This window comes from Telmatherina bonti (genome assembly GCF_933228915.1).
Source record: "Telmatherina bonti genome assembly, chromosome: 6".
Classification (NCBI taxonomy): domain Eukaryota; kingdom Metazoa; phylum Chordata; class Actinopteri; order Atheriniformes; family Telmatherinidae; genus Telmatherina; species Telmatherina bonti.
In genome coordinates this window covers 37,981,475-38,006,867 of record NC_136624.1, presented here as the reverse complement: position 1 = coordinate 38,006,867, position 25,393 = coordinate 37,981,475, and the positions used below count along the sequence as shown (strand labels likewise).

Here is a 25,393-nt window from a genome sequence, read left to right as displayed (position 1 = left end):
GTGGTCCATGTGGGGCCCATGTAGGACATACACCAGCAGTTTGGACATGAAGCATAATGTATATAAAAGCCACATAGTTACACAACAGTGTCTAGTGTATAGCTATTGGTACCACTGGCTGAGAGATGTTAGGAATGTCGTTTCACAGTGTATCATTCACAATTTTTACAATGTTGTGTTGGGGAAGGGGGCCCCTGGAACACTCTGGGCCCCGGGGCCTGTGCACTTTTTTTTATCCGGCCCTGATTAGGGCAATGCATTATGTTACTCATCTGTTTAATTCAAGAAGAACGCTGTTATATAAAGATGACATCTTAAAAATGTCAGGTTAGCTGGTTAAAATCAAACATTTACAAAAACACGAAGATGAAAACAGGTAAGCCTCGGTGGATTTGTCTAAACCCAGTCATTTATCAAATATAACAGAAAAACTTAGTTTTTATTTTTCTTTCTATCTATTGATTGTAATCATATTGTGTATATTTGTAGATAAATTAAATATTACTTATTTTTTCCACAAAAAATTTAACAGTCGTCAGATCAACGTTCTCACGCAATTAACGTGAACGAGCACGCACGACGCTCCCGTTCGACCTTGTTTTTGTTGATGTTTAATTTGAGTGCGGCTGCGCAGAGCTCAACACTTTTGCCGTTGCTGCTGACGCGAATTGGTAGAGGGAAACGAGTGTGGACTCTTAGATTTTAGCTACCGAGTGTGTCTAAACTGAGTAGTTTCCACAGCAGAAGTATTGTTTTATTTAGGAGGCGGCGGGGGGGAGTAAGCTAACTTAATCTTAGCTTGTGACTGACCAATTTCATCCGTATGTGGTCGCCCTTCCTCTTCGTCGGACACTGCCAGTGAGGGCCAAGGAACAAAATAGCATATCGCCATTATATGATCCAGTGTCCAGCGTCACTTTTACCCTCCATGTGGGTGAGGGAACTGTGTGTGTCAGATTATGGCGAGAAAAACAGTTAGCAGGAAAAGGAAGACAGGAGAGCCCAAGGAGCAACAACAGGTAGGCGGAAACCGGTTGTTTTAGCATGCTAACTAGCATTATGCTAGTCCGAGTTAGCTCTAATACGTTATGCTAGCGGTAGAGCTTGAACTGTATTTACCTGTTCAACAGTTGCTTTACAGTTGTGACAAACAAATCTAACAAAGAGCGTTTGTGTTTAAATAATAATACATAATTTTCCTGTTTAAATCGCCTGTAGATAGTTAGCTTGACATTTTAGCAAACGGCAATTCGTTATCATAGGATTGCTAACGTTAGCCAAAAGATTATCTACTTCATCTTATTGGGACTGTTTATTTATTTATTTATTTAGAATAAATATGCCTTGTGCTTTTTGGTAGCTGGGTAGTTATTTGTTAGAAATCAGTCCTCCCATCACTATCTATAACTGCGCTGACATGAACTGACAACGGAAATAAAATGGATAAAGCTAATTGATGCTAACAGACATTTATGATGCTAACAGACATCTATCCAATCTCAACATTGGCTCACATGTTATTTGTCAGCTGGTTGGCTCTAATTATTAATTGAGCGACCTTATAAAGAATTACAAAGCCATTCATAAGCTCAGATATAACACCAAAGATATCCGCCAGTGTAAATCTTCAGATGTCAGAATCTCTTGCTTTGTGTAAACAATGGTCTGTTTTACCGCACTATTTGTTTAATATTAGTATGAAGCCAGGATTGATATAAATCAGATCGATATCATGAAGCCTATTTTGTTTCAGAGATAGTTACATTTATGATAAAGGAATACAAAAAGATGGCAGACATAAATCCTACTTAGATCAGGAGAATAATGAACGTTTTTGTCTCCCAAGGGTCAGAACTATGAAACAATGTACAATAGGGTTTGAATAATCAGGGCAGGATGAAACAGTTAAAGGAAAAACATTTGGACTTGGCGGATTTCTTGTGGGTTGTCAATTGAGCCAAAACAAAAGAAAAAGCTTCTCCTAATATCCCAACCAACCAAACAACATCCAGATGAACATTGCAGATTAAAATGTTGTTCCTTACTCCTCCCTACCCTTCTTAATGTCTGGCAACTTTTTTTTGTAACTAGATCACAAATTAATAAAATATTAGAATACAGTGAAGATTTTTTTCAATACAATATGCCAATTTTTTGTTGTCCAGTTTGATTTGTTAGGATTCACGCATTATGTAACAAATTGAAACCCTTTTGTGTAAGAGCTTAATTAACAACAATAGACCATTTTATGAGTAAAAATAAAATCATATGGTGAGAAAATGAACTGGAATGACATTTGTTAAAGCTGCCATTTTTAAAGGTTTTAAGATCTTAAGTGAATGTTACATTTTTTTCGGTATCAAAAAGCCGTTGATAATTTGAGGAGTCAATCAGTATGTATTTGCTCTGTTTAAGAAAGTCTTGCTTCTAGTTCTAGTTAGTAGTTCTGACGTTGCAGTTGGAGGTTTTCTTTAGTCTAAGATGCTAAATTACATAATTGAGTGGGATCATGTTAACTTGAGACTTGTTTTGTATTAATGTTGATTTCAGTGATGCACTTATTTGCAGACCAGCTAATGAGCCTCCTGTTTTACCTAAAACATTAAAGTTGATAACAGCTGAATTGATTTTGACCTTTATAAAACATTTCTGCCACAAATAATCTTCCCCATCTGACTCCGCAGCTGGGCTGGTGTCAGGCACCACACAAACGGAGCCGTGTTTCTTGTTCATCACGCCATGCCCATCAGTGGTGGTGCAGTCGACGCTCTGTGGTGTGTGCCCTCCGGGGCCGGGAGTTCAGACCTCAGCAGCAGCATGAGTTGCGGCTTCAACGAAGTCTGCGTGGCTTTGCAGCAGGCAGGCTCCCTGGGATTCTCAAGGAGAGGGAGTTTTCTCTGGGACGCCTCAACAAGGTGTTTGCCTCGCAGTGGCTCAACCATCGGCAGGTTGTGTGCGGAACTAAGTGCAACACGGTGAGCCTTTTTTTTTTTTGCAGACTTGTCATATAACATTTTATACACATTTATAAAAGACAGAATTTGATCTTTTTTTTTTTTTCTTTTACATTCTTTCAAAAACATGAAAGAAATAATTCAGACTAATTGCTAAAAAAAAACAAAAAAACAGCTTAATATTTACCTGTTATGAATTAGCTGAATGGTTTTTGTTATTTTGTATTTTATTTGATGACATTTCAGTAGGTTTTTTTAAGTTAGTTTGCAGGGGGTGTTTGGGAAAAAAACTGCAGAATTTTAGTCCAGATAATGAATTTAAGTGGCTTCCTGGGTTTTTGGTGTGCACACTTTAAATGAATAAGGTCTGCAAGGCTCATGAGGATGTGGCTACTTTTTATGGGAGTGGGAAGGGATCTTGGTAGAAGCGAAGCTATTGAAATGATTGAAAAGGGAGTTGACGTGGTTTTATTAATGTTTTATTTATCATTACTGTACTATTGAGGAGTGCAGCCATCTCCTTGTCTCATTAAAAATTTTATGTAACAAAATTCATTGTCAGTTTTTAGAGACATTTAATTAGTTTTCCTGTAAATTTAAACAGTAATCCTGTATCACTATTAAATATTAATGTTAGTCGTTTTAATATAATTACCAGTTTTAAAATTATGCTGATATCTATTATTTTATTTGTTAACTGTTCCTGTTTGGGGAATATGATGTGAGCCTTAGCTGTACAGACCTGATTATCTGTACTCGTTCCTGAGCCATGATGTTCTTCCTGTACAGTTTTGGGTTAACCAGCATTTTCTTGCTTTACTTATAGCTGTTCGTCGTTGATGTCCTGACTGGACAGATAACACGAATTCCAATGTTGAAGGACAGGGAGTGTCATGATGGAGGCTCTGGGGTGGTCAGCACTGTGGTGGCGGGTCGGCATTACCACCCGACAGGAAGCTCTCGCACCCGGCTGGACCAACAAGGCTGTGGGATTCATGCAATTGAACTCAACCCCTCAAGAACACTGCTTGCCACTGGAGGAGACAACCCCAACAGCCTAGCCATCTACCAGCTGCCAACACTTGACCCTGTTTGTGTTGGAGACGTGAGTGTTTAGATCTGTCCATCTTCACCGATATGCAATTCTGGTCTCTAATCCTGGAGTGTCTTAAGTCTGTCTTCAGGGACCGCTGTCCGTCAGGGTTTTAATGTATCCATACACCAATGCACTTTTCTCAAATTAAATAGACCCTGCAGCCTATGAGGTTCTGCGCATTGACTCATTAACCTGAGGTATGTTGGAGCAGGGGTACACTGAAAACCTTCAGGGTTGTGGCCCTCAAGGACCGGAGCTGGACACCCCTGCTGTAATCCATCCATGGCTGTTTGTGTTGTAATTCTTTTAAATTATTTCGCAACACAAACAGTCAGATGTAAAGCAAAACGCGTCATGCGCGCGATGATGCTCATTCCAGCACATCAGCGTCTGACTTCTGATTTAAAGCACATTGTGAGACAATAAAACAAGTTGCTTTGGCAGCCAATCTGATTGGGTGTGGATTAGGGCTGTAACAATATGCTTTAGTCCTGATTCAATACGATTCCATTGTTTTGGGTGCCGATTCCATTTAAATTGCAATTCTCACAATTCCTCGATATTGCTGATTTTTGTAGACTAAAAACAAAAAAAAAAATGTACAGAACTTTTTTTTGCTCGTCATTTTTCTAGATTTCAATCAAGAAAAACCAACACAGTAGCCAGACCATCATTCTGCTGCTGTAATGCCCCAGAAGACAAGTAAAAAGATCAATAAAAACAATAAAAATGCCCAAAAAATTGAATGCATTATTTTTATTAATTTGGAAAAAAAAAAAATGTTTTTTTTTTTGTTTGTTTTTTTTTTTTTAAACAAAAAATTTGGGAAAATTGAATTTTCGATTAGTTTTCCCACCCCTAATGTGAATGTAGTGCAGTCTGGAGCACACAAGCTCTCCGGTTTCTCTGCCCTGAATAAGCAAAGTTCCTTGATAATGAATAAGAAAATTGAGTGTTTTGTTCAGGTTTTCTCGAATGGGAGCCCTGTGAACTGCTTTAAAGGCTCCAAGTTGGGTTTGGCGCTTTATGGAATTTGTTTTTGCTCGAGATTCTCCTACTTCAGTGAAACATTTAGTTGTTTGCCAAAGTTATTTGTGGCATCTAAAAATGATCACCGTCTTGTTTTAAGTTCGGAGTGTTAATAGACTTGGATCCGACTTCCAACAACTACATCAACAGAATGCAAAGTTTTGTCTCCAAAAAGACCAAGTGCAACTTGTCAATGCATTCACCTCCAGTCGGCTGGATCACTGTACTGGTCTGTTAACAGGACAGAGTCCAGTCATAACATGGACAAGCAGCATTTAGCTGTTACGCTTTTCTCGTGCACATATGCATGGAATCTGGAAGATATAATTTTTCTTTATCTAAGCTGCTGCTTGCTCTTAATTGTCTTAATTTAATCATTTTATGTAATTTTGTTCTTTTCTAATGTTTTTTTTTTTTTTTAAATGATTTTTCCACACCGTTTTAATTATGTCTTAACACGATTTTGTTCTTTATATTTCAAGCACCAGATTTCAAGGAAATCAAATTTTTCAGGCCGTTGGTTGAAATGCAGCTTAAGTTGCTAAAACTGAAGTGCTTGCCAGCATACAGAGCCATCCGCAGGCTAGCAGCCTTTGTTGTCTGATGTGAATTGTAAAATGGATTGAATGTATATTGAATCCATTTTGGATGGGAAAGAATGTAATGGATATAATGGAGGTCATTTAATGCTGGATGCCACCAATGCAGGTGAAATTCAGCAAGAAGAGTTGAATATTACAGTTTATAATATTTTGCTAGCGTTGCTTAACCTGTTTAAGTTTTTCAGCATTTCTACCTGAAGATTACACTTTTTTTTTCATAATTATGAAAATGAAGTAATCTAAAATAAGATGTTAAACATTTTTTCCAGGATGGTCACAATGACTGGATCTTCTCTATTGCATGGATCAGTGACAACATGGCAGTATCAGGTAAGTTTGCATAATGTGGTTTCTTTGTCACAAGTTGCTACCCTACACAGTCTTGTAATTATCTGTAATTATATATTTTTGTATACATTTAAAGGTTTTATATCTGGCTTTGTGTGTTTTACTCACAGGGTCCAGAGATGGCTCTATGGGTCTGTGGGAGGTTACAGAGGAAGTCATGAACCAGGTTCAGAGCAGTCAGAATGAACAGACTGTACCGTCCTATGCCCATATCTCCCACCGAGCACTCAAGGATATCCCCAAGGAATACACCAACCCATACAACTGTAAAGTCCGTGCTCTGGCCTTCAACAACAGCCATAAAGTAAGACTTATCTCGTTGCAACAGCTGGGAAACGATGTCATCAAAAAGTAGCTTTTCCGTTGGTGTCATTTTCCGTTTGCCTTTATAATCTGTTACCAGCAGTTATCGATAGATGGAGAATCTGCCATTTTTATGGAAAATGTATGTGTGTTTTTTTTTCCTTTTTTTAACCCCAGGAACTTGGTGCTGTGTCTTTGGATGGTTATTTCCACCTCTGGAAAGCAGAGCATAACTTGTGCAAGGTATAATACATTCACAAATAATACATGTTTTGTTCTGCACTAAAATAATTCAGCTTGCTATGTGCAGTCCAACAGACTGTCATGCTGCATTTTATTTAACTTATAAAATTGACATTGAGATTGGATGTTGCTTAAATTTTGCGGTTGTTAAAGTTTGTTCAAAGTGGTTAGCTACTCTTTAGAGTCTTTGACAGCGTGTGTCTATCTTTCCAGATACTGTCCACCAAGCTGCCTCACTGCAAAGAGAATGTGTGTTTAGCATATGGACAGGACTGGTCAGTGTATGCTGTAGGTTCTCAGGCCCACGTTTCCTTCCTGGACCCACGGCAGCCAACACACAGCATCAAGTCTGTTAATTCCAGAGAAAGGGGAAGTGGTAAGACATCTGTACAGGTGTTTTTTTTTTTAAAGAACAACATAAGCAGAGGGTAGCTGACCTTACAATATCTGCCATGTTTTAACATCAAATGCTCAGTCATAGTTAAAAACAACTTGGTATGTTCAGATTTTAAATTATAATGCATCAAGGTTGTATTTTTCATGTCAGCCAGACAAAAAAGTAACTAATTCTGTAATAATTATGTCTGCTTGAATATGACCTAAACCATTGACTTTATTAAAAGTAGAAATAGAAACAAATGAAATACCAGTACATAAGTAAACTAGTTTGTTTAGTAATTAAATTAATCAACGTTGCATCTCTGATTTCGTAAATAAAATGGAATTTACGTTTCATACAGTGTGACCCTTTGTGTCGTAATAATTTGTAAGTTAAGACTTCCAGTTGGGCTTCCCTTCTATGGATTAAAGTCATGTCTGAGAATCAGAAAATTAATGTTCCCTGCTATTCTTTAGTAGACCAGCTTTTGTATTAAAAATGGTTGTCTTGCTTTTTGATCTACTTTATCTTAGGATTAATACCACTAACAGAAGCCCTGACATTTTCCTTTAAACTTTGTTGATGTATTTCCAAATTCATCGTATCAGTGATGGTGAACCGGATCACCTCAAGTGCAGCAAAACAAATCATGATGCTACCACTGCCATGGCAACCAGACGAGGACAGGATAGATTTTATAGTATTTTTTTCACTAACATTTGTATCTGTGATGCAGGAATCCGGTCAGTGAGTTTCTATGAGCATATCGTGACAGTGGGTACCGGCCATGGCTCTCTTCTCTTCTATGACATCAGGGCCCAAAGATTCCTGGAGAACCCTTTCAATCCAACTGGTGCTTATCGGAAGTGCTCTGGAGAAGGCATCCTCAAGCTCACTACAGGGAAAGGCTGGCTGGTGTGCACTTCTGTTATTATTTAGTATTTAACTGTTCCATTATTGAAATATTAAACACGCTAATGTACTTTTTTTTTTTTTTTTTACCCCGTTCTTTATTCCTGTAAGATCACATTTTTGCTCTGCATTGCTTTCAGAATCATGATGAGACATGGAGGAGTTACTTCTCAGATATTCATTCCTTCCCCAACGCCGTCTACACCCACTGCTATGACGACTCTGGCACCAAGCTGTTCGTAGCCGGTGGGCCCCTCTGTTCTGGCCTTCATGGCAACTACGCAGGATTGTGGAGCTAGCCTCTCACATGTCTCCATCAGTCTGTCACTACCTTACTCATCCAGATCTTCACCTATCCAGTCCCTTCATCCCTCTCCTTCCACAAGTTTACCCACATAGCTGTCTTTGCTCAACAAATTCCCGCTGATTTGCTCACTTGTTGACTCAGGAGCATGATCTTTCATCACCTCAAGTATCGTTGCTGTGTATATTTGTATCACCGTTCACAGAATCCCTTCTCCTACAATAATCCTTTAGTACCTTTCACTTCAGCTTCGGTTTGGTTTTATATATAGTGTACAAACAGTGATTTAATGAGCTGCAAAGTCTGCCACTAGGAATCTCGAAGAGTTCCTGAAAATGATTAAGAATAAACGTAAACATGTTGACATCGTTTATACATTTACACCCAACCTGCAGGGATTAGGCTGTGGTTTTTGCTAGCTTGTTTTTTTCTTCTTTGTATGCAAGAGTAGAGCTAACCGCTGCTTCCTCTGTGATAAATGAGTGTCCTTGTGAAAAGCTTGTGGAATTTCCTCCCAAAAGTTCATTTTCTCACTTAAATGGATGGCAATAAAAGAGAGGGAGAGAGGAAGAAGGACTGAAGAGACGATTCATTTTGAAGGACTGACCCGGAGTGCAGTTCAACATGCGATAACGGATACTTACTGGCTGGACAGCCGGCAACAATCACAAAGGACTTCTCTCTTCTCCCGCCAGAAGTAAAACAAGGGAGCGGGTTAAAATGAGACTTTCTGTTCATTTTATTCTGAGATGATGTAACAAAAACATTAAGATCGATAGATGCAGTGTTGTTGCTCTGCTGACTTTATCTAAAAAGAAAAAAAAGCTTTTTTGTGTGATTTGACAGGTTTATATCCCTGCTGATATTCTAAGTTTGTATTTATTTTCCCCTCTTCCTGTCATCTTCATTTGGTTTGTTAGGGTTGTTTATCTGCTTCTTTTGAAGGAGGTGTTTTCTGTTTGACCAATGCTTGCACCCCCCAGCCCCCAACGCCTCTGGTGTTACTAGAGAATTTATCCCAGGTTTATAGTTGTCAATTAGGTGTCATCAAATATGATGATTATTAGATCAAGGAGCCTTTAATCACTGGACTGAAACCCCTCCACAGAAACTGGAGGAAAAAGAAAATTGTAGCGGCTCAGTTTGATCTTTTCATCTTGAAAGGATGTAAGAACATTTGGACTTGTCGCACCTCTTTTTTTCCCCCATTCTTAATTCCAAGGGAGGTAGTGAATCTGCTCTTGTCCTTGTTTGATAGAGGCAGGATAGGTTTAAGTTTGGGTTTTTGCCTTCCTCAAGTCTTTCTGTGAAAGACTACCACAGGTGATCATAGTTTTCCTTTTCTACATGGAACTTTTATCCAGTTTTAATGATGATTGGGAGAAAAAATCAAAACAAAAAAACTATTCTGACCACTTATTGAACAAATAGCCAACACTTTAAAGTGTATTTTATATATAAATGTGTATATGTATGTGTAAAATGCATAAGGACAATTGCATACATTTGATGTATATGTCTGGGAAAGTGTGGATTAATATGTCTACTTGGTCATACAGTTTTTTTTTTATACACACCTGTGAATGTTTTTACAAATGACTGAAACAGGATATTGTAAGATATTAACATCTGGGGAAAGATTTCATTCTTTAAAATGAGTAAATAATACAAATAAAATGTATATTAATGTAATGTTTCTTTGTGTTTGTGTTTATCAATCCAGAATGAAGTTTTTCCTCTTGAATTAAGGCGAGTTTATCACAAGTTTAAGTCGTTTTAGAAGCAGAACGATAACTTCGTTTATATATTAACAAAGAGATGAACATATTTCTGATCAATCGTGCACATTTGATTACTTTTAACGTTAATGGTAAAAATAAGAGGAAACTCAGTGAGAAGCGTTTGACCTGAGACGAGAGGAGCATCCACCGCGGCAGCGCGTCACGTGACCATCTTGTCTGCTGCTGGCCGACTGAAGCGTGTTAGCAGGTAATAAAAAACACATTTTCCTAATCTTTTTCAAGTTTACTTTGAGTATTTCGATTCCTGATAACACTATACCTAACTGCGTATTCGGTGTAGCAGTTGGCGGCTTACTTCTCTGCTCCGCTTAGACTAGAATTTGAAGGATGTCTTTCGCAGTTTTTCTGTTGTCTTGATTCCCGGCGAGCAATGTCGGGATGGGATTGTGCGCTGCGAGGCCTCTTTTTCTATACATTTTATACACCTTTATTGTTAGCTGATTAGCATTTAGTTAAACATTTTGACTACATGTATCATTTAACTACATTTGTAGTTAAATTACTATTACGTTCTAAATACCTAAAATACTTTAGGAAGACAGTTTAATGGCCTTTGGCTAGCAATTTGGATCAGATTTAGATAGCATCGTTAGCTCGCTAGCATGGCCACTAGTGTCAGCATTGCAGAAAAATGCTAACTTTGAAGCTAGCGAGGACAAAGGAGTCCACAGTATCAACAACACAAAGTCGGTCAGAGTAAAATATATACAGGTGTCACTAAAATCTCATATATATATATATATATATATATATATATATATATATATATATATATATATATATATATATATATATATATAATTATTATTATTATTATTATTAACAGACCATTACTGAACATTAAGAGTCGGAGAGTAATTTCATGTCTTAAGAAATAAGTAGCACAACAACAACAACAGGCTAACATTAGCATTGTTTAAAAACAATGCGCTTCTTTTATTAATTAAATACTACATGGTTATTAAACAGTTTACCAGCTCCTGTCAGACGACTTTTTTCAATAATTAATTAGGTTTCGTATGTATTTGAACGTTTAGGTGGTAATTTTTAATGCCAAATTTAAAGTGATAACTGAGATTTAGGTAGTCAATGAATGTCATGTTGTTGTTTGTGGAAGACCGTCGATACGCCGATATGTACGTATATTTATTACAGTATAAAATATGCTTCAGTCATGTACAGAATATGCACACTCACACACACACACACACACACACACACACACACACATATATATATTCCAGATGTCACGTATAAATATGTTAGACTGAATATGTATTAAAGCTTTAAGGCTGCTCCGTGTCGTAGCTTTGTTCCGTTCAGTAGCCAATGAACGCTCTGCGTTTGCTGACGTCACTCGGTCGCTTAAAGCTTGACGCTATTGTTCTCTGACATGTCTCAAATGGGTCAATGGAGATATCCTTTCTTTTTCCTGTGATTTACACTACATGCCAAGTTTGTAATAAAAAGTATTGGGCATATCTGTTGGCTATACTATAAGCTTTCTTTTAAATGTAACTACAACCTAGTGTGTGGTGTGACTATATGTTTTAAAGTGTTACTAGTTAAAAACATGCTTTTTGGGGTATTTATCCTCATTTGCATTAATGTTTTAATTTTATTGGACTCTGCTGTCAAACACATTATTTCAGCGCATTTGACAATGTATATACAGTTGTGCTCATATGTATTCATCTCCTTTCATTAAAGAAAAGGCTTAATTTACAACAGTCACTCAAATAACTGGAGACTTAAAAAAGGAATAACTAAAAATTTGCAAAAATATAAGTTAGTAATATAAGACACTGTTTTTTCATTTAATTGAGTTGAAGAAAGAAAAATAAAACAAACAAACAAATTGGTCCTGGACTAATTAGAGCACTTTTCTGTTGAACAGTGGGACAAAATACCTGTCAACAGGTGCAGAAGTCTGACTGAGAGGAACAGAAAACACCTGACTGTAGCGGAAACATTAAAGAATTGTTCAACTAAATATTAGTTTATGAGTGATGTAATATGCAATGAATGATCTAATTTGTTTGCTTTTCAAGAAAAATATTTCTATTGAGCCAGAATTAGAAAATAATGTCATGATTTTCATAACATTTTTTATTATTACTTTAGTCAATTTCAGCTTATTTTACAGGCAGCTGTTTTTTTCCTTCTTTAATGAAAGGGGATGAATAAATATGAGCACAACTGTAGCATACATTGAAAGTCTAATCCAGCAACAGGATTGAATGTGGGGTCAGGGTGTGTCGTATTTGTCCTGTTTCACACACTGTGGTCTGCCTGGTTGTAAGAGGACACTGGGTTGCTCTTCCTCCTTGACCCAGATTTTCAGCAAAGCTGTTGCGTCACCAGTCCAACTGTGTGACTTACAGATTCCACAAAACCAGAATTCATTATTTGGCTTTAAGGCTTTGGCTCAAAACATAAGCGCTTTTGAAGTTCTGTGCACACACACGAGTGAAAGTATTTCGGCTCATTTGTAAACAACAATATAGGCAGTGTGCTAATTATCTCAGTCTATTTAACTCATCCTTTCATGTTTTTCTTTCATAGGTTTTTCTATTTGTACATACAGAGTTTTGTATATACTGTATATGATGAGCTCGCTGGGCAGCGACAAGGCCCGGGGCCCTCGGGAGAAAGCGCTGCCAGCTGTCACTCACACATCACAACCGCAGAAACAAATACAGGTGAGCCACCGCAGCTACGTAAATATAGAAACACTCTCCTTTGAGAGACAGACACCTCAAAACAAAACGCTAATGGACACATGACCACCATTGCCAACAATGCACACATTATGCAGTGATCAGTATTGAAAAGGATTTTTTTTTCTTGTTTTGACTGCAGCTACTCAGCACGCAGCCGCTTTAAAGGACAATAGGAGGTGTTTTTTTCCAATGTCACCAATTTCCCACAATCAAAGCCTTGCTAGAAGTTTCCTGCCTCCTTTATGCCTTATACATATTTTGTTTAACTCTGTTATGTGTTACAGGCTACTGCGGAGCAGATCCGACTTGCCCAGATGATCTATGACAAGAATGATGCTGACTTTGAGGACAAAGTTAACCAGGTGAGAATGCTTGAATATTCAGCAAGCAGCGCAAGCCTGATGTCTGGCAGAGCATCATTTAATCCTTATCTCTTAACACATCTTTGTTGTGGAGTTTTAGTATTTTTCATGACTCGTTCAGGCATAGATGCATCTAATATCTGTGTTTGCTGCTTTCCCAGCTGATGGAAGTTACTGGGAAGAACCAAGATGAGTGCATGGTTGCACTCCATGACTGCAATGAGGATGTCAGCAGAGCCATCAATTTCCTCCTGGAGAGCACCTCAGACATGGCAAGTGACAGTTTGTTCATTTTATTTCCAGTAATATGGATTCACTCATTCATATAATGTGACCAGATTTATTTAGCCGTTTCAGGAATGTACAGTATATTACATTTTCTTTTATGTAATACAATTTTGAAGGAGATTGCAAAATTAAATAGAACTAATTATATCAATATAATATGTTGTTATGCTAGTTTAGTTTCCTCTCTCGGTTGCCACACAATGCTGTCCCTGTTTTCCATCTAGAGCTGTAAGTAGTGCAGACTCGCCCAAAACAAATCCTCAGTCTCACCAAATGAGTAACTTTGAAAACAAGATGCTGTCAAAAAAAAAAAGAAAAAAGCAACACGAGAGGAACTTTTTGGACAAAGTTTAGTCATAATGACTGTAAACACGAGTGTGTTTCTGCATGTCTTGTTAGAGGTTAGGTGATGATGCACACTGTCCTTCCACTGTTCTGCACAGGATGCAGATTCAAACAGGAAAATGTCTGGCACACACTTGGGCTTTGTTGTACTTTGGTGTCTAAGTGAGTGTCCCAGGAAGCATTTCTGAGCGAAACCAAGCAGCTCAGATGACAAGGAGTGGCGTGGCAGCGAGCCAAAGAACTGCCTAGGTTGTTGAAATGGAAACAAACTAATAAATAAGATTAAAACAAAAAAAAAAACCACTAGAAAAGAACTAAATAACTAGTTATTTCCTGAAAAAAGACTTTTGTCATAATTGCTATTGCAAATCGCTGATTGTTTCTGCTCTTCCGTCATCACCAAAGATGAGCTATTGTGTTGGCTTCAGCTGTAAGAGCACTAAAGTAGAGTAGATCACTTAATAAATAATGCACTTATTGATATGGTGCATCAGTTATAATCAGCATGCTATTTTAAATGCTGTTTTATGCCCTGATTGCAATCTGAGATCACATTTCATTGTCAGTGTCTTCCAGTGGAGAGCTTTAATAGTTACCGTTATGTGTTTTTGTTACATAACACAGCTGTATAGACACACTTGTTGGTCAAGAAATGCTGGCATCACATCATTCTGTGTATTCCTACATGTTTTTTAATGTCTCAATAAATTTGGTGTAAAATTTCCTACAACCTGTTAGCAAGATACTTACGTTTAAATTTAGTTGAAATGATTTCATAACAAGTGCCGATTATTTTATTGTACTGCTGGAATTTTGTTTCCAAGCAAGATTAGCAACCAACTTATCAGCCTTGCTGTTATTCCTGTTTGATTAGCTTGTTAGCATATCTGTTACTCTGGTCTCTTCTGTGTGCAGACCTCATGGGAAACGGTGGGGAAAAAGAAGCCCCTGGTGAAGGAGGGTCCATCAGAAAGCAAGGAGAATAAAGAGAATAGAGAGAAGAAAGGCGAGAGGGAGGCTAGCAAGGGCCGTGCCGCTGCGAACCGGAAAGGCAAGGGGCAAAGGACCCGACAGGGTGAGGGGGTCTTGACTTAACATCAGTTTTGTTCTCTTGCCTCTCTACATGTTTGGTCATGTAGTTTGTTTCTTTCGATTCTAATTTCATCTGTGCATTTGTGCACAAGCAGCACGTCCAGAGGAGAATGGCGTGGAGGTGACGGCTCTGGAGAGAAGTTCAGACCGAGGTCGGAGGGTCAAAGGTGGCAGAGGTAGGCAGGAGCTCAGTGCAGCTATCGCTGCATGCCAAGTAGCAGAGTGTGTGTTCCTGACTTTAATGTGGATGTTCTAAAGGATCTGGAGTTCGAGGTCGAGGCAAAGCCCCAACAGGGAGCAGGTTCTCAGCCCAGGGCATGGGGTATGCTGGCAACACACACCGACTCTTCCATGAAATACTCCCAGGAGTCAGACATTTTGTCTGCCCATTCTGCAAAATACTTATTAGTTATGAATAAATGGAACTTTTGTGTCATAACTAATTGAAGAAAACACTTTGGACCATTGGATTTATTGGGAAAGTGTCTCCAAACTTTCGACTGCGACTGTTTTTGTTCCTAAAAGATTATCTGTCTTTCAGTTTTCTTTTCATTCCAGTAAAATTTAGCTGAACAAAGCTGCTACACAAAGCTCAGAAATCCAAAGTCCAAGCGGCCTTGTTTGGTTTGAGCGTGTGAGGTTTCCTATGAGAAAGCCTCAGCGCGGATTCTTATTAAACTATTGCTTCGTAGAATCCAAACGCAGCTGGATGTTTGTCATCTTACGGTAGCAATGCCCAGTACAAGCTTAACGGTGAAACTGGAGATAAAGTTTATTGGGAAGAGAATCAGACAAACTGAACCTTAACCATTCTCAGCCTCGCCTCAACACTGTCTTTTTTCTGCTCAATCCTCGCCAGGACCTTCAACCCTGCTGACTATACCTCGGAGGCTGGAACTGGGACAACACAAACAGAGGTTTGGGACACGGTGGCCAACAACAGCACAGATGGGACAGGTGAGATCCAGCTGGCCAGTGTTACTTAAGATTTCTGAATGAGGCTGTTTGTGTCCTTGTTGTGACCCTTGTGTGTTGTTTACATAAACTCCACGTTGTCATCCAGTTGCCTGGAGGAATACTTTGGAAGACTGGGCGGCTGAGGACTGGAGTGAGGACGTCAGTGTGAGTTGGGACTTTACAACAGAAGCCTGTGAGTTAGCTACGTATGGATATTTTTGTTTAACACTTCTGTCGGTTACTTGTGCAGCTCTCAGAGACCAAAGTGTTCACCCCTTCATGTGCACCTGCTGCTGAGAACCATATCGCACCTGGGCAAAGGTATTTATGATTCACTAACACATTGACTTGGTCTTTTTGAAGCTGATAATAACAGATCTTCATTTGTGTTTTTTAGTCTGGACCTTTCCTCTCTGCTGCAGAAACCTGGGGTTGGGGGAAGAGAACCACCTTCTTCTTCTTCTTCCACTCATAGTCTGGTCTTCACTAACTCTCACCATCACCAGCAGCCGCCCCCCAGTCGCAGCACCACCAGCAGCACAAGCTATGCACATGCTGCTCTGGTACAAATACAACGTATTCTTTTTGTTCCTACATGCATCGTTCATAACACAAATAAGTAGAAAGATGGATGACTCCTTCTATCCTCCTTTGTGGCAGTCATCAGTTCTGGGAGCTGGTTTTGGGGACTTGGGCCAGGCCAAGAGGCCTCCGCCGAGTGCTGGAGCTCAGATACTGGAACAGCTGAAGGGTCCTGGCTTGGGTCAGCTGCCTTCATCTCAGACAGCCCCTCCTTCCACCCAAGGAAGCAACACCTCCATCGGTCGATTGCCCGGTCCCGGAGGACCTGTACCTCCTCCATCTTCCTCTAGTTGGGATATGAAGGCTTCTGATTCCAACACCACCTCACTGTCTTCACAATTCAGTCGTAAGTACATCGGTCATTGTTCAGGCTTGAAGGTATGACAGTTTCTGCATTAATGCAGGCTCGTTTATTATCACCGCACCTGTTTAAATTCCTTCCTCTGCCTCTGCAGGTGAGTTTGGGCTGCAGCCAGAACCTTCGCTTGTGCTGAGCCAGCTGGTTCAGAGGCACACGGGCCCCTCTTTGCCTCTGGCACGTCAGCCCAGTCCTCCATCACAGCAACACGCACCCCCTGCTTCAGCATCGCCTGCTCCCCAACACACCAGCACGCCAGCACAGGCCGGTCCGGTGATGGCTGCTGGCGTTGTTAAACCTCCTGCCTCTGGTGCAGCGCTGGATCCTCAGGGAAGCAGTACGCCACAGCAGCAACGGGCGCAGCTCAAAGGCCCCAAACGAAGGATACCTCCTGCATCCAAGGTATGGAAAGGATGCAGTCACACTCAGACGAACATTTATCTGTTTTGAAGATTTAAAACTAGATAACTTCTTTTCAATCAGATCCCCTCCACAGCAGTGGAAATGCCTGGCTCAGCTGATGTCCCGGGGCTGAATCTGCAGTTTGGAGCGCTAGACTTCGGCTCTGAGTCAGCTTTGCCAGAGTTTGGAGCCGTGGACAATTGTGTGGGTGCAGTATCCAGGGAGTCCACACCTGCACCTGCACCTGCCCCAGCGCCATCTGCATCAGGACCAGGGTCACAGAGCCAGACAAGCCTGTACTCGAAACCACTAAGGTACCGTCAATGCTGAGGACAGCTCCGTCATTTTAGAATAATGCAAGAACGTCACTTCATCGGCCAAAATACACATATTTACAACAGGGGTGCTCACACTTTTTCAGCCTGCGAGCTACTAATGAAATGACCAGTCAAAATGATCTACCCATATAATTATTGAGAAATATATTGAGGATTTTTAAAACTTAAGTTGAAATATGTTGCATAACCACATATGCTGCACAACAAAACATAATTAACTATGTACATTTCTTTTACATTACCCGAGTTCACTCTGATGATTTGAACTGAATTGAAAAGCGAAAAATTGGAACTATCTGACTAGCTTGTTAGCTTTGCTGCACTTAGCGCCGTTGTTTGAGCATGCACAGTGACCGACAGTGACATAAAGCTTGTTACATACGGACGTGTTTGAAGACATTTCACGACACATCGGGCTGGCGAACTTTTCTTGCGGGGCTCCATGAAGTATCGTGTGATTGGTCGGACATTTGAGGTGGCCGTCGTTAACACGGAAAATCGTGAAGCGAACAGTTGCTACCTTTGCGTTTTTTTGTTGCAGGTAAAACAGATTGTTTTGATAAGACTGGATCAAATCCTATTATCATGCGATCTACCAATAGTACCTTGGCGATCGACTGGTAGATCGCGATTGACGTATTGAGCACCCCTGATTTACATGAATTGAAATGCAAAATAGGAAATGGTACAACTGAAAGATTAACAATGCAAAATTAAGAACAATAAAACAGCTTGACTTTTACATCAGCACTTCTTTATATCGCTGGCTTCTCATATGACCTATTTTCATCTCACATGTGTTCTCTCTCTCCTGGTGCCTTGCAGTGAGTCACTGGGCAGCCCTCTCTCCGTTGCCCTGCCTTCACCCCTCTCCTCATCAGAGCCAGTATATCACTCCTCCTCCGTGGCGTTGTCTAGTCTCGCTCCTTCATTAGGGACAGCCAGCTCCGCCAACCCTCCATCGTCCTCTTCAACAACCTCAACCACCTCCTCCTCCATACCCTCCTCCTCCCCCTTCACATCAGTGGGGGGAAGCTACGATGGGACCATGCCCCCTCACACAAGACTGGCCTTCTCGCAGAGCAAAGAGGTCACGGGGCCAGTGATGGTGAGTAGACATAACAGCATCTAAAGAGTTATTGGGACATACTTCAGCTGAGCTGTTTTCTCACATACAGGAGTTGTGAAATGTTCCGGTGATGTTCTGGAGGGGCGGTATGTGCAAATGCAAAGGCCTGCATTATTTGCACCAGACCCCTCGTGGAGATTTTCCACCTACACCCCCAGTAAAATCTCTGGAAGATCAGCAAGCAAAACGATGCTCAAACATGGCAACGCATCTTCTGGAGAATTTACTGCCAGTTAATGAAAGAGCGAGTGAGCAAGAGTTACTGCTTTATTCTTCATGTCTGCTGACCTGGACGTTACTTTTCCACTCTTTACTATTATAAACTGATCCCAGGATGCATGCACGAGTGAAGTTAACTTGAAAGCTCGGTGCTTTAAAGGCAACGCAGCGATTGCTGCATCGCGGCCTGTGCACCCTACACAAGACGTTCCCCTGTGCTTCCTCTCTTTCATATCCAGCTGTGAGAGCACATCATCAGCAGGAAGTCTCCTGCTGTGAAACACATGTTGTGAACAGCAACTCCAGGAGAAGTACACACTAATTAAGTCAGCACATTTTCTCCGGAACATCTCTGGTGTTGATGTGTGAAAATGGCTTCGGTCTGCTCCGCTGTGAACAGCCACGCAGCGTTTCAGCTGTGAAAAATCGCAGTTCCTGGGTCCTCAGCTCATGCTGGGAAACTCTTAACCTGGTTTAAAAAAAGATTCATGATCTTCTGGTGAAGCTTAAACAGAATTAGTCTGAAGTTGTTAAAGTTTTCCACATGGATTTGGGGTTGGTTCTTATATCAGTGCATTAAAGCAGGTTTTTTTTGTCTTTTTATTGCCAGAATGGTCTGAATGGTGTAAGGACATCTGCTGCTCTAGACAGTATGTATCTATGACCACTTTATTTTTCTTTTTATTTCACCTGACACGCCTTCGAAGGCAGGGGTGTCCAAAGCCGGTCTTCGAGGGCCGCTGCCCTGCAGGTTTTCCATGTATTCCTTGCTTCAACACACCTGACTCAAATTAAATGGATCTTGACTCATTAATTTGAGTGTTTGAGCAGGTCGGATACATTGAAAACCTGCAGGATTGTGGCCCTCCAAGACAGGAGCTGGACACCCCCCTGCTCGAAGGCCACCTGTGTCCATCTGTTACATCAGGTCTTCAGGCTAAATGGTGAAACTATCCGCCATCTTCTGCATTAATCCAACTTCTTTACATGTTTCCCCTTTTTATTAGCTTCAGCCGCTTCTTCCACACCAAAGCCAGAGTCGCCATCTATGAACATCAATGCCAACGGTCCTTCAGCACCTTCGTCCCACTTACCCCCCACCCTCACGACGCACAGTTCAGCTACCCTGTCCAACCTGGCGCAGGACCTGCCCTCAGCGAGCCAGCTCAACACACTCAACAGGTGATGCAGCTGGTCGTTCTGTGTTCAACACCGTGAAGCTGCTACTGGCTCTGAATGTAGAACTTTTTCACTTCTTTTGCTGGCTGGATCAGTCAGGGAAGGGAAAGGCTAAATGAAAGGCTCAGAACTTGTGATGTGTCACTGATGGCTCTCTCTTTGCTTCACAGCCATGTCAGCAGTCATTCGTCAGTTTCAGCTCTGGGATCCAGCTCTCTCACCGTGAGTACATGTTTATTTCCCCCAGCGTGACGTTTTAGCACCTCATCAGAGCTTGTCCAGTGTAAAAATATCCAGAGACCAGCAGGGGGGGGTGCACTGTGCACCACACTGAAGTTTAAAGCTGCATAGTTTTGCATATAGGATCATATAGAAATAAACCCAGAAGCCACAAAAACACGTTGTGTTTCCCTTCTCCTCCACAACACATAAAAAAAAAATATCAAAGTCACTTGTTTTATGTGTTCCTCTTCAGTATACCAGTGTTGACAGCAGCACCGTGAGCTCTCTGGCTCCTTCGTCTGGCTCGTACACCTCATCGCAGCCCCCCGCCTCGTCACTCCACTCAGCCCACAACAGCAGCAACAGTAGCAGCAGCATCAGCCACCTGACCAACATGCCCAGCATGGGCAGCAACATGAGCAGCACAGTCGGCGGTATTACTGGCACGAGTGGGCTTCACTCCGCTGCCACCATCGCCACCAGCACAGCGCTGGGACTTGGCTCCAATGGAGCTACTGCCACATCCAACCTCTCTGCCCCCAGGACCACACCCCTGCTCTCCTCCACTGGTACATGCACACCTGACTCTGGGAATGTTCAGTTATTGTTTTGTCTTTTAAGAGTCATGTAGGTCTGGATGCATGAGTGATCATTCAGTTGCCATCGTGTTTGCAGGTAAAGCTCCTCCTAACCTGTCCCAGGGAGTTCCTCCTCTACTGCCCAACCAGTATATCATGGGGCCCGGGGGGCTGCTGCCTGCTTACCCAGTAAGTGGATCATCATGACCTACAGCTGTTGGTGTGTTTTCATATCAGTGAATTATTTGTGAGGTTTTATCCCAACAAACACGAGGACAAGATTGATGTAAACGGGAAAATGGAAGCAGAAGAATCATGATTGAAAGCTAACAGACAGCTCAGCTGGAACAATAAGACCAATTAAAACCTCAGAAGCTGTCCACCAGGTCTTTTAGATTCACTAAGAGCTGAACAAAAATCTCTGTTTACTCCTAAAACGTTCAGAAAACGAATATTTTATTGGAACATCTTTAGCTTTGATTACAGCACACAAGTGCTTAAAGTCACCTCTTCATGTCGTCATGGAGTAAAGATCTGGACTCTGTTGTGGCTGGATCGTGTGTTCTGAACCCCTCCGAAACAGTTTGAGCCGTGTGTGTCCTGGCATCGTCACCTGGAACAGCATCTGGGAAGACAAATATCCATAAAACCTGGCTGCTTCATGTTCAGCTCACCTCGTTTTTGGGTCAGATAGCGATTCAGAATCTGGACCTGACCAAGCGGGGGTGTCAAACTCCAGTCCTCGAGGGCCGGTACCCAGCAGGTAAATGTTGTTTCCCTCTACCAACACAGCCGATTCACATCAAATGGATCCAGCAGCTTCTTGTCAACATATTTATGGATTTGGGTAGGTGTGCTGGAGCATGGAGACGACAAAAACCTGCAGGATAGCGACCCTCGAGGACTGGAGTCTGACCAGGGGCGGACTTACCATTAGGCAAAACTAGGCGGTTGCTTTGGGCCCCCAGTTCTTTAGGGCCCCATAAAACTTGTCATACACTTATGGTTATTTATTACTTAGTTACTTTTTACTAACAAATTATGTTTTTGATTAAAATGCATTCGCTAAACTGTCAGCAGAATGATTATTATATTATGTGTCTCAGGGCCCCTTCTTCAGGTATATAGGGCCGCGCACTAATACCTAATGTGACCTGTGTGTTTGTGATGCGGTCAGTGAGTTGATCTGTAACTTAAAGAATGACTCGTCACAATAAATGATCAGTTCGTACCATCGAGTGAAGCAACCCTTCCCTGTCATTGTACACGGTCCTCTCAGTCAGCAAAGAGACTTTTACACTGCCTGTTTGTTAGCAATGCAAATTATATACAGCAGTGGAGTAGAAAGTGCAATATTTACCATGGGGGCCCCATACCTACCTTTGCCTGGGGCCCTGAATCTCTTAAATCTGCCACTGATCTGACAAAGCAACCTGGGATGACGATGCTGCAGGAAGCATCAGGCATGATGGGGGCAGCATTTGGACTGCTGCTCTTCTTACCCTGAGGAGTTCATCTCTTTGCAACAAGTCTGAGATCATTCAACCTGATTAGTCTTTCTGTTCTTTTGTAAAACGGAAACGCTTGTTTTTTTCTGCTTACCTTCATCTCATTAAAGATACAGAGCACTTCAGTTCTGATACCAGGAGGCTGTAAAGATCGTTTCTTTCACTATTTAACATCCTGCCCCTGATTTTATCACACTTTCAAGATCATTCACGACTTTATTGCTTCCACAAAGATGATGGCTCACCGCTGCCCACCCAGGCTTTGGTAATCACACTGTTTACTGCCGGGGTTCAGAAGTTCTTGGTTCAGAACAACATGTATTTGTTTGGTTTGCTTGGTGCAGACCAGTAATGTCACCGTTCTGAAGAAGAGAAACATGTTTCCTCCCAGCAACAGGATGTGGTGAAGAAAGAAGATGCCGAGTTGAATGAGTTGTTGCCGACTAGCAGCTGTGATTCTTGTCATTTGAGAAGCTTGTCTGCTTAGTTAAACCTTGAGGCTGAACTAGTTGTTTTGTTCTCTGAGTTTGTTTCCTCTCTGTGTCTCGCAGCAGATCTACGGCTATGAAGACCTCCACATGCTCCAGTCCAGACTGCCAATGGTAAGCCATATTTTTAGGACTTCTGAACATAGAAGCGCCGTGATTCTCACACAGGTGTGTGTGCTTGTTGGGGGGGATTGCTGCTCCTCTCATCCTCTTCTGTTTCTTCAGCCCTCTTTGCAGGATTACTATGGAATCACATTCCCAGGCCCCACGGCGACTCTCTCTGGCAGAGACGGGAGCCTAGCCAACAACCCGTACTCAGGTAAAGCATGTTAGGTCTTTGCCTTTAATTCTCACAAACCAAGATGTGTTTTCTCACCTGAACTCTTTCCACTGCGACTCAGGTGAAGTCACAAAGTTTGGCAGGAATGACTCCACCTCCCCAGCACCTCCTACCAGCCTGGCCACCCCGCAGCCTCCCCAGGCTCAAAGCCAAGGACAGACCCAGGCCCAGCCTCAGCCTCCTCAGGCCCAGCCTCAGCCCCAGGGCCAGCCGCAGCACCACAGCAGTCAGCAGGCCTTTCTGCCACCAGGCTACAGCTACACAGGCCTGCCTTACTACCCCGGAGTGCCCGGCGCCGTACCCAGCGCTGCTGCCTTCCAGTATGGGCCCACCATGTTTGTTCCTCCCGGAGGCCCTGGACCAGCTTCAGCCAAGCAACACAGCATGGGCCTCGGCCTGGGAAACCCGTCAGCGAGCCCCTTCCAGCAGCAGGCGCAGCAGCAGCCCAGCGGTTACGGCCAGCACACCTTCAGCTCAGGTTCAGAAGAGTTTCATTAGAGCTTTTCAACTCGCGTAGAAACATCTGTTCATTGTTTTAGCGATTTATTGGAGGAGACGTTGTGTGTGTGTGTGTTGGTGTTTTATGCGGATTGTGTTGTTCTGCAGGGTATGAGGAGCTGACAGCAGGCCCAGCGGGAGTGGAATACAGTAAAGGGTACAACTCCTCATCACAGGCACAAGCCAAATCTGCAGCTGCAGGGCCTGGGAAAGGTACAAAGAAACCCAGTTTCTGTGTTTCTTCATCACATTTTATTCCAGTTGAACTCAAAGATGGAAATATTTCTGCTTCTCTGCCAGGAGTCTCAGTAACATCCAGTAACTCCGGTGTGCCAGACATCAGTGGAAGTGTTTACAATAAGACCCAGGTATCGTGTCGCATACCTCAACCCTCTTTTTATTATTAAACCTTTATTTGACCAGGATTAAACCCTTTTAAGACTAAAAATCTCTTCAAGACAAGCAGCATCTTAAACCAGCAACACTTCCAACAATATGAAGATGAAATGAACCATGTTCGTTTAAAATGCTCAGAAAAACATTTATACTAATAGATTCCTTCTGATTTCACTGCAGTCTTTTGATAAGCAGGGTTTCCATGCGGGGACCCCACCTCCCTTTAGCCTGCCATCAGCGCTTGGGGGTCCAGGGCCCCTGAACCCTGGAGCAGCTCCCGGAGGCTATGCACCTGCCCCGTTCCTCCACATCCTGCCTCACCAGCAACCGCACTCACAGCTGCTGCACCACCATCTCGCTCAGGATGGACAGGTGATGCACTAACAGCAGTTTCCCCAAACTACACCTAACCGTTTAGTTTGCTTTTTTTTTTTTCTTTTTTTTTTTGCAAATCTGCATATTTGAAAGATTTTGTTGGCTGTCGTCACTCAGGGGGGTCCCAGCCAGCGGGGCCAGTCCAGCAGCCTGCAGCAAAAGAGCCAAGTCAACAAGTCGAGCTACGGCAGCTCCCCCTACTGGGCCAACTGAGACGGCTGTTTCTGCGATGTGTGTGTGCGTGAACATGCATGGACACACACCAGCACAGGCCACCACTCTCAGCGGATATGACTGACAAGATCACAGAGGGACAAACCATTTTACAATACAAGCTAAAACACACACTACCACCCCCCTCCCCTTTGCTCTGTATATCCCCTTTTCAAATTTATGGCTGTTGTATGTAAAATATATTTATGTATTTATACAGTATATATGTATTGGTAGGACATAAAATGTGGTTTTCTGCATTGTTTTTATTTTGAAGGACATTTTATTTCAAGAAAACGTGGGAAGATGAGAATGCTAAATCGTGGCGATGAAGTTGGTGAATATACTTGAACACAAGCATCTTGTGATGTGGATTTTTTTTGTATGCATACATGAACTGAGAATGATGTACATAGATTATACACATCATTTTCACGGCAAAGGCCTTTTTTTATTTTAGAAAAAAAATATGTTTTTGTAACTTTTGGTCTCCCACATCTGTGAATCCTTATATTGAGGGTGACTTTATAGCTTGACTTTTTTTTTTTTTTTTTCCCTCCTCCTTTCCTTGCATTTGTCTCTCATTCCTGAATTCTTACTAGTTGGTTGGTTTTAACCAGCCAGGCCTTGGATTTGATGTCATTTTAACATTGGTTTAATCCTTGTTGTCCAAATTAAAAGTTATCAACAGTTTCCGTCTTTTCCACCTGTAATTTGATGCACATGCAGCACTCGAGCATTGTTACGTTTAAATGGAAGCTCAGACTTATTAGTGGAGGAAAGTTAAGCACATATGCTAGAAAGGTTAATTTTTTAGATAATTAAATAA

The 25,393-nt window shown here is 41.7% G+C and overlaps 2 protein-coding genes across 2 annotated transcripts; both read left to right on the top strand.

The window, feature by feature from the left end:
• The first annotated feature begins 668 nt into the window (after nucleotides 1–668).
• dcaf12 (DDB1 and CUL4 associated factor 12) lies at nucleotides 669–9,799 on the top strand. The gene is made up of 9 exons (XM_079241964.1): nucleotides 669–1,019; nucleotides 2,685–2,975; nucleotides 3,781–4,059; nucleotides 5,951–6,011; nucleotides 6,140–6,333; nucleotides 6,510–6,575; nucleotides 6,789–6,951; nucleotides 7,691–7,869; nucleotides 8,007–9,799. The coding sequence occupies exons 1-9, from the start codon at nucleotides 960–962 to the stop codon at nucleotides 8,163–8,165; spliced, it is 1,452 nt and encodes a 483-aa protein (XP_079098090.1). The 5' UTR covers nucleotides 669–959; the 3' UTR covers nucleotides 8,166–9,799.
• Nucleotides 9,800–10,137: 338 nt separating this feature from the next.
• On the top strand, nucleotides 10,138–25,257 carry ubap2a (ubiquitin associated protein 2a). Its single transcript, XM_079242866.1, has 27 exons — nucleotides 10,138–10,159; nucleotides 12,538–12,674; nucleotides 12,980–13,057; nucleotides 13,219–13,329; nucleotides 14,606–14,765; nucleotides 14,878–14,958; nucleotides 15,041–15,104; nucleotides 15,642–15,739; nucleotides 15,846–15,904; nucleotides 15,990–16,060; nucleotides 16,137–16,302; nucleotides 16,400–16,667; nucleotides 16,777–17,081; nucleotides 17,163–17,395; nucleotides 18,245–18,527; nucleotides 19,378–19,417; nucleotides 19,775–19,949; nucleotides 20,117–20,168; nucleotides 20,422–20,737; nucleotides 20,844–20,935; nucleotides 22,806–22,856; nucleotides 22,968–23,061; nucleotides 23,144–23,560; nucleotides 23,689–23,793; nucleotides 23,881–23,948; nucleotides 24,157–24,348; nucleotides 24,469–25,257. The coding sequence occupies exons 2-27, from the start codon at nucleotides 12,579–12,581 to the stop codon at nucleotides 24,562–24,564; spliced, it is 3,771 nt and encodes a 1,256-aa protein (XP_079098992.1). The 5' UTR covers nucleotides 10,138–10,159; nucleotides 12,538–12,578; the 3' UTR covers nucleotides 24,565–25,257.
• Nucleotides 25,258–25,393: the final 136 nt, after the last annotated feature.

Excerpts from the sequence above, each read along its gene's own strand:
- dcaf12 (XM_079241964.1), top strand. The coding sequence starts at position 960 with ATGGCGAGAAAAACAGTTAGCAGGAAAAGGAAGACAGGAGAGCCCAAG. Across the intron at positions 6,012-6,139 it reads TGACAACATGGCAGTATCAG|GGTCCAGAGATGGCTCTATG; the intron begins GTAAGTTTGCAT and ends TTTTACTCACAG. Across the intron at positions 6,576-6,788 it reads CAGAGCATAACTTGTGCAAG|ATACTGTCCACCAAGCTGCC; the intron begins GTATAATACATT and ends CTATCTTTCCAG.
- ubap2a (XM_079242866.1), top strand. The coding sequence starts at position 12,579 with ATGATGAGCTCGCTGGGCAGCGACAAGGCCCGGGGCCCTCGGGAGAAA. Across the intron at positions 14,766-14,877 it reads GGGGCAAAGGACCCGACAGG|CACGTCCAGAGGAGAATGGC; the intron begins GTGAGGGGGTCT and ends GTGCACAAGCAG. Across the intron at positions 23,561-23,688 it reads CCAGCACACCTTCAGCTCAG|GGTATGAGGAGCTGACAGCA; the intron begins GTTCAGAAGAGT and ends GTTGTTCTGCAG.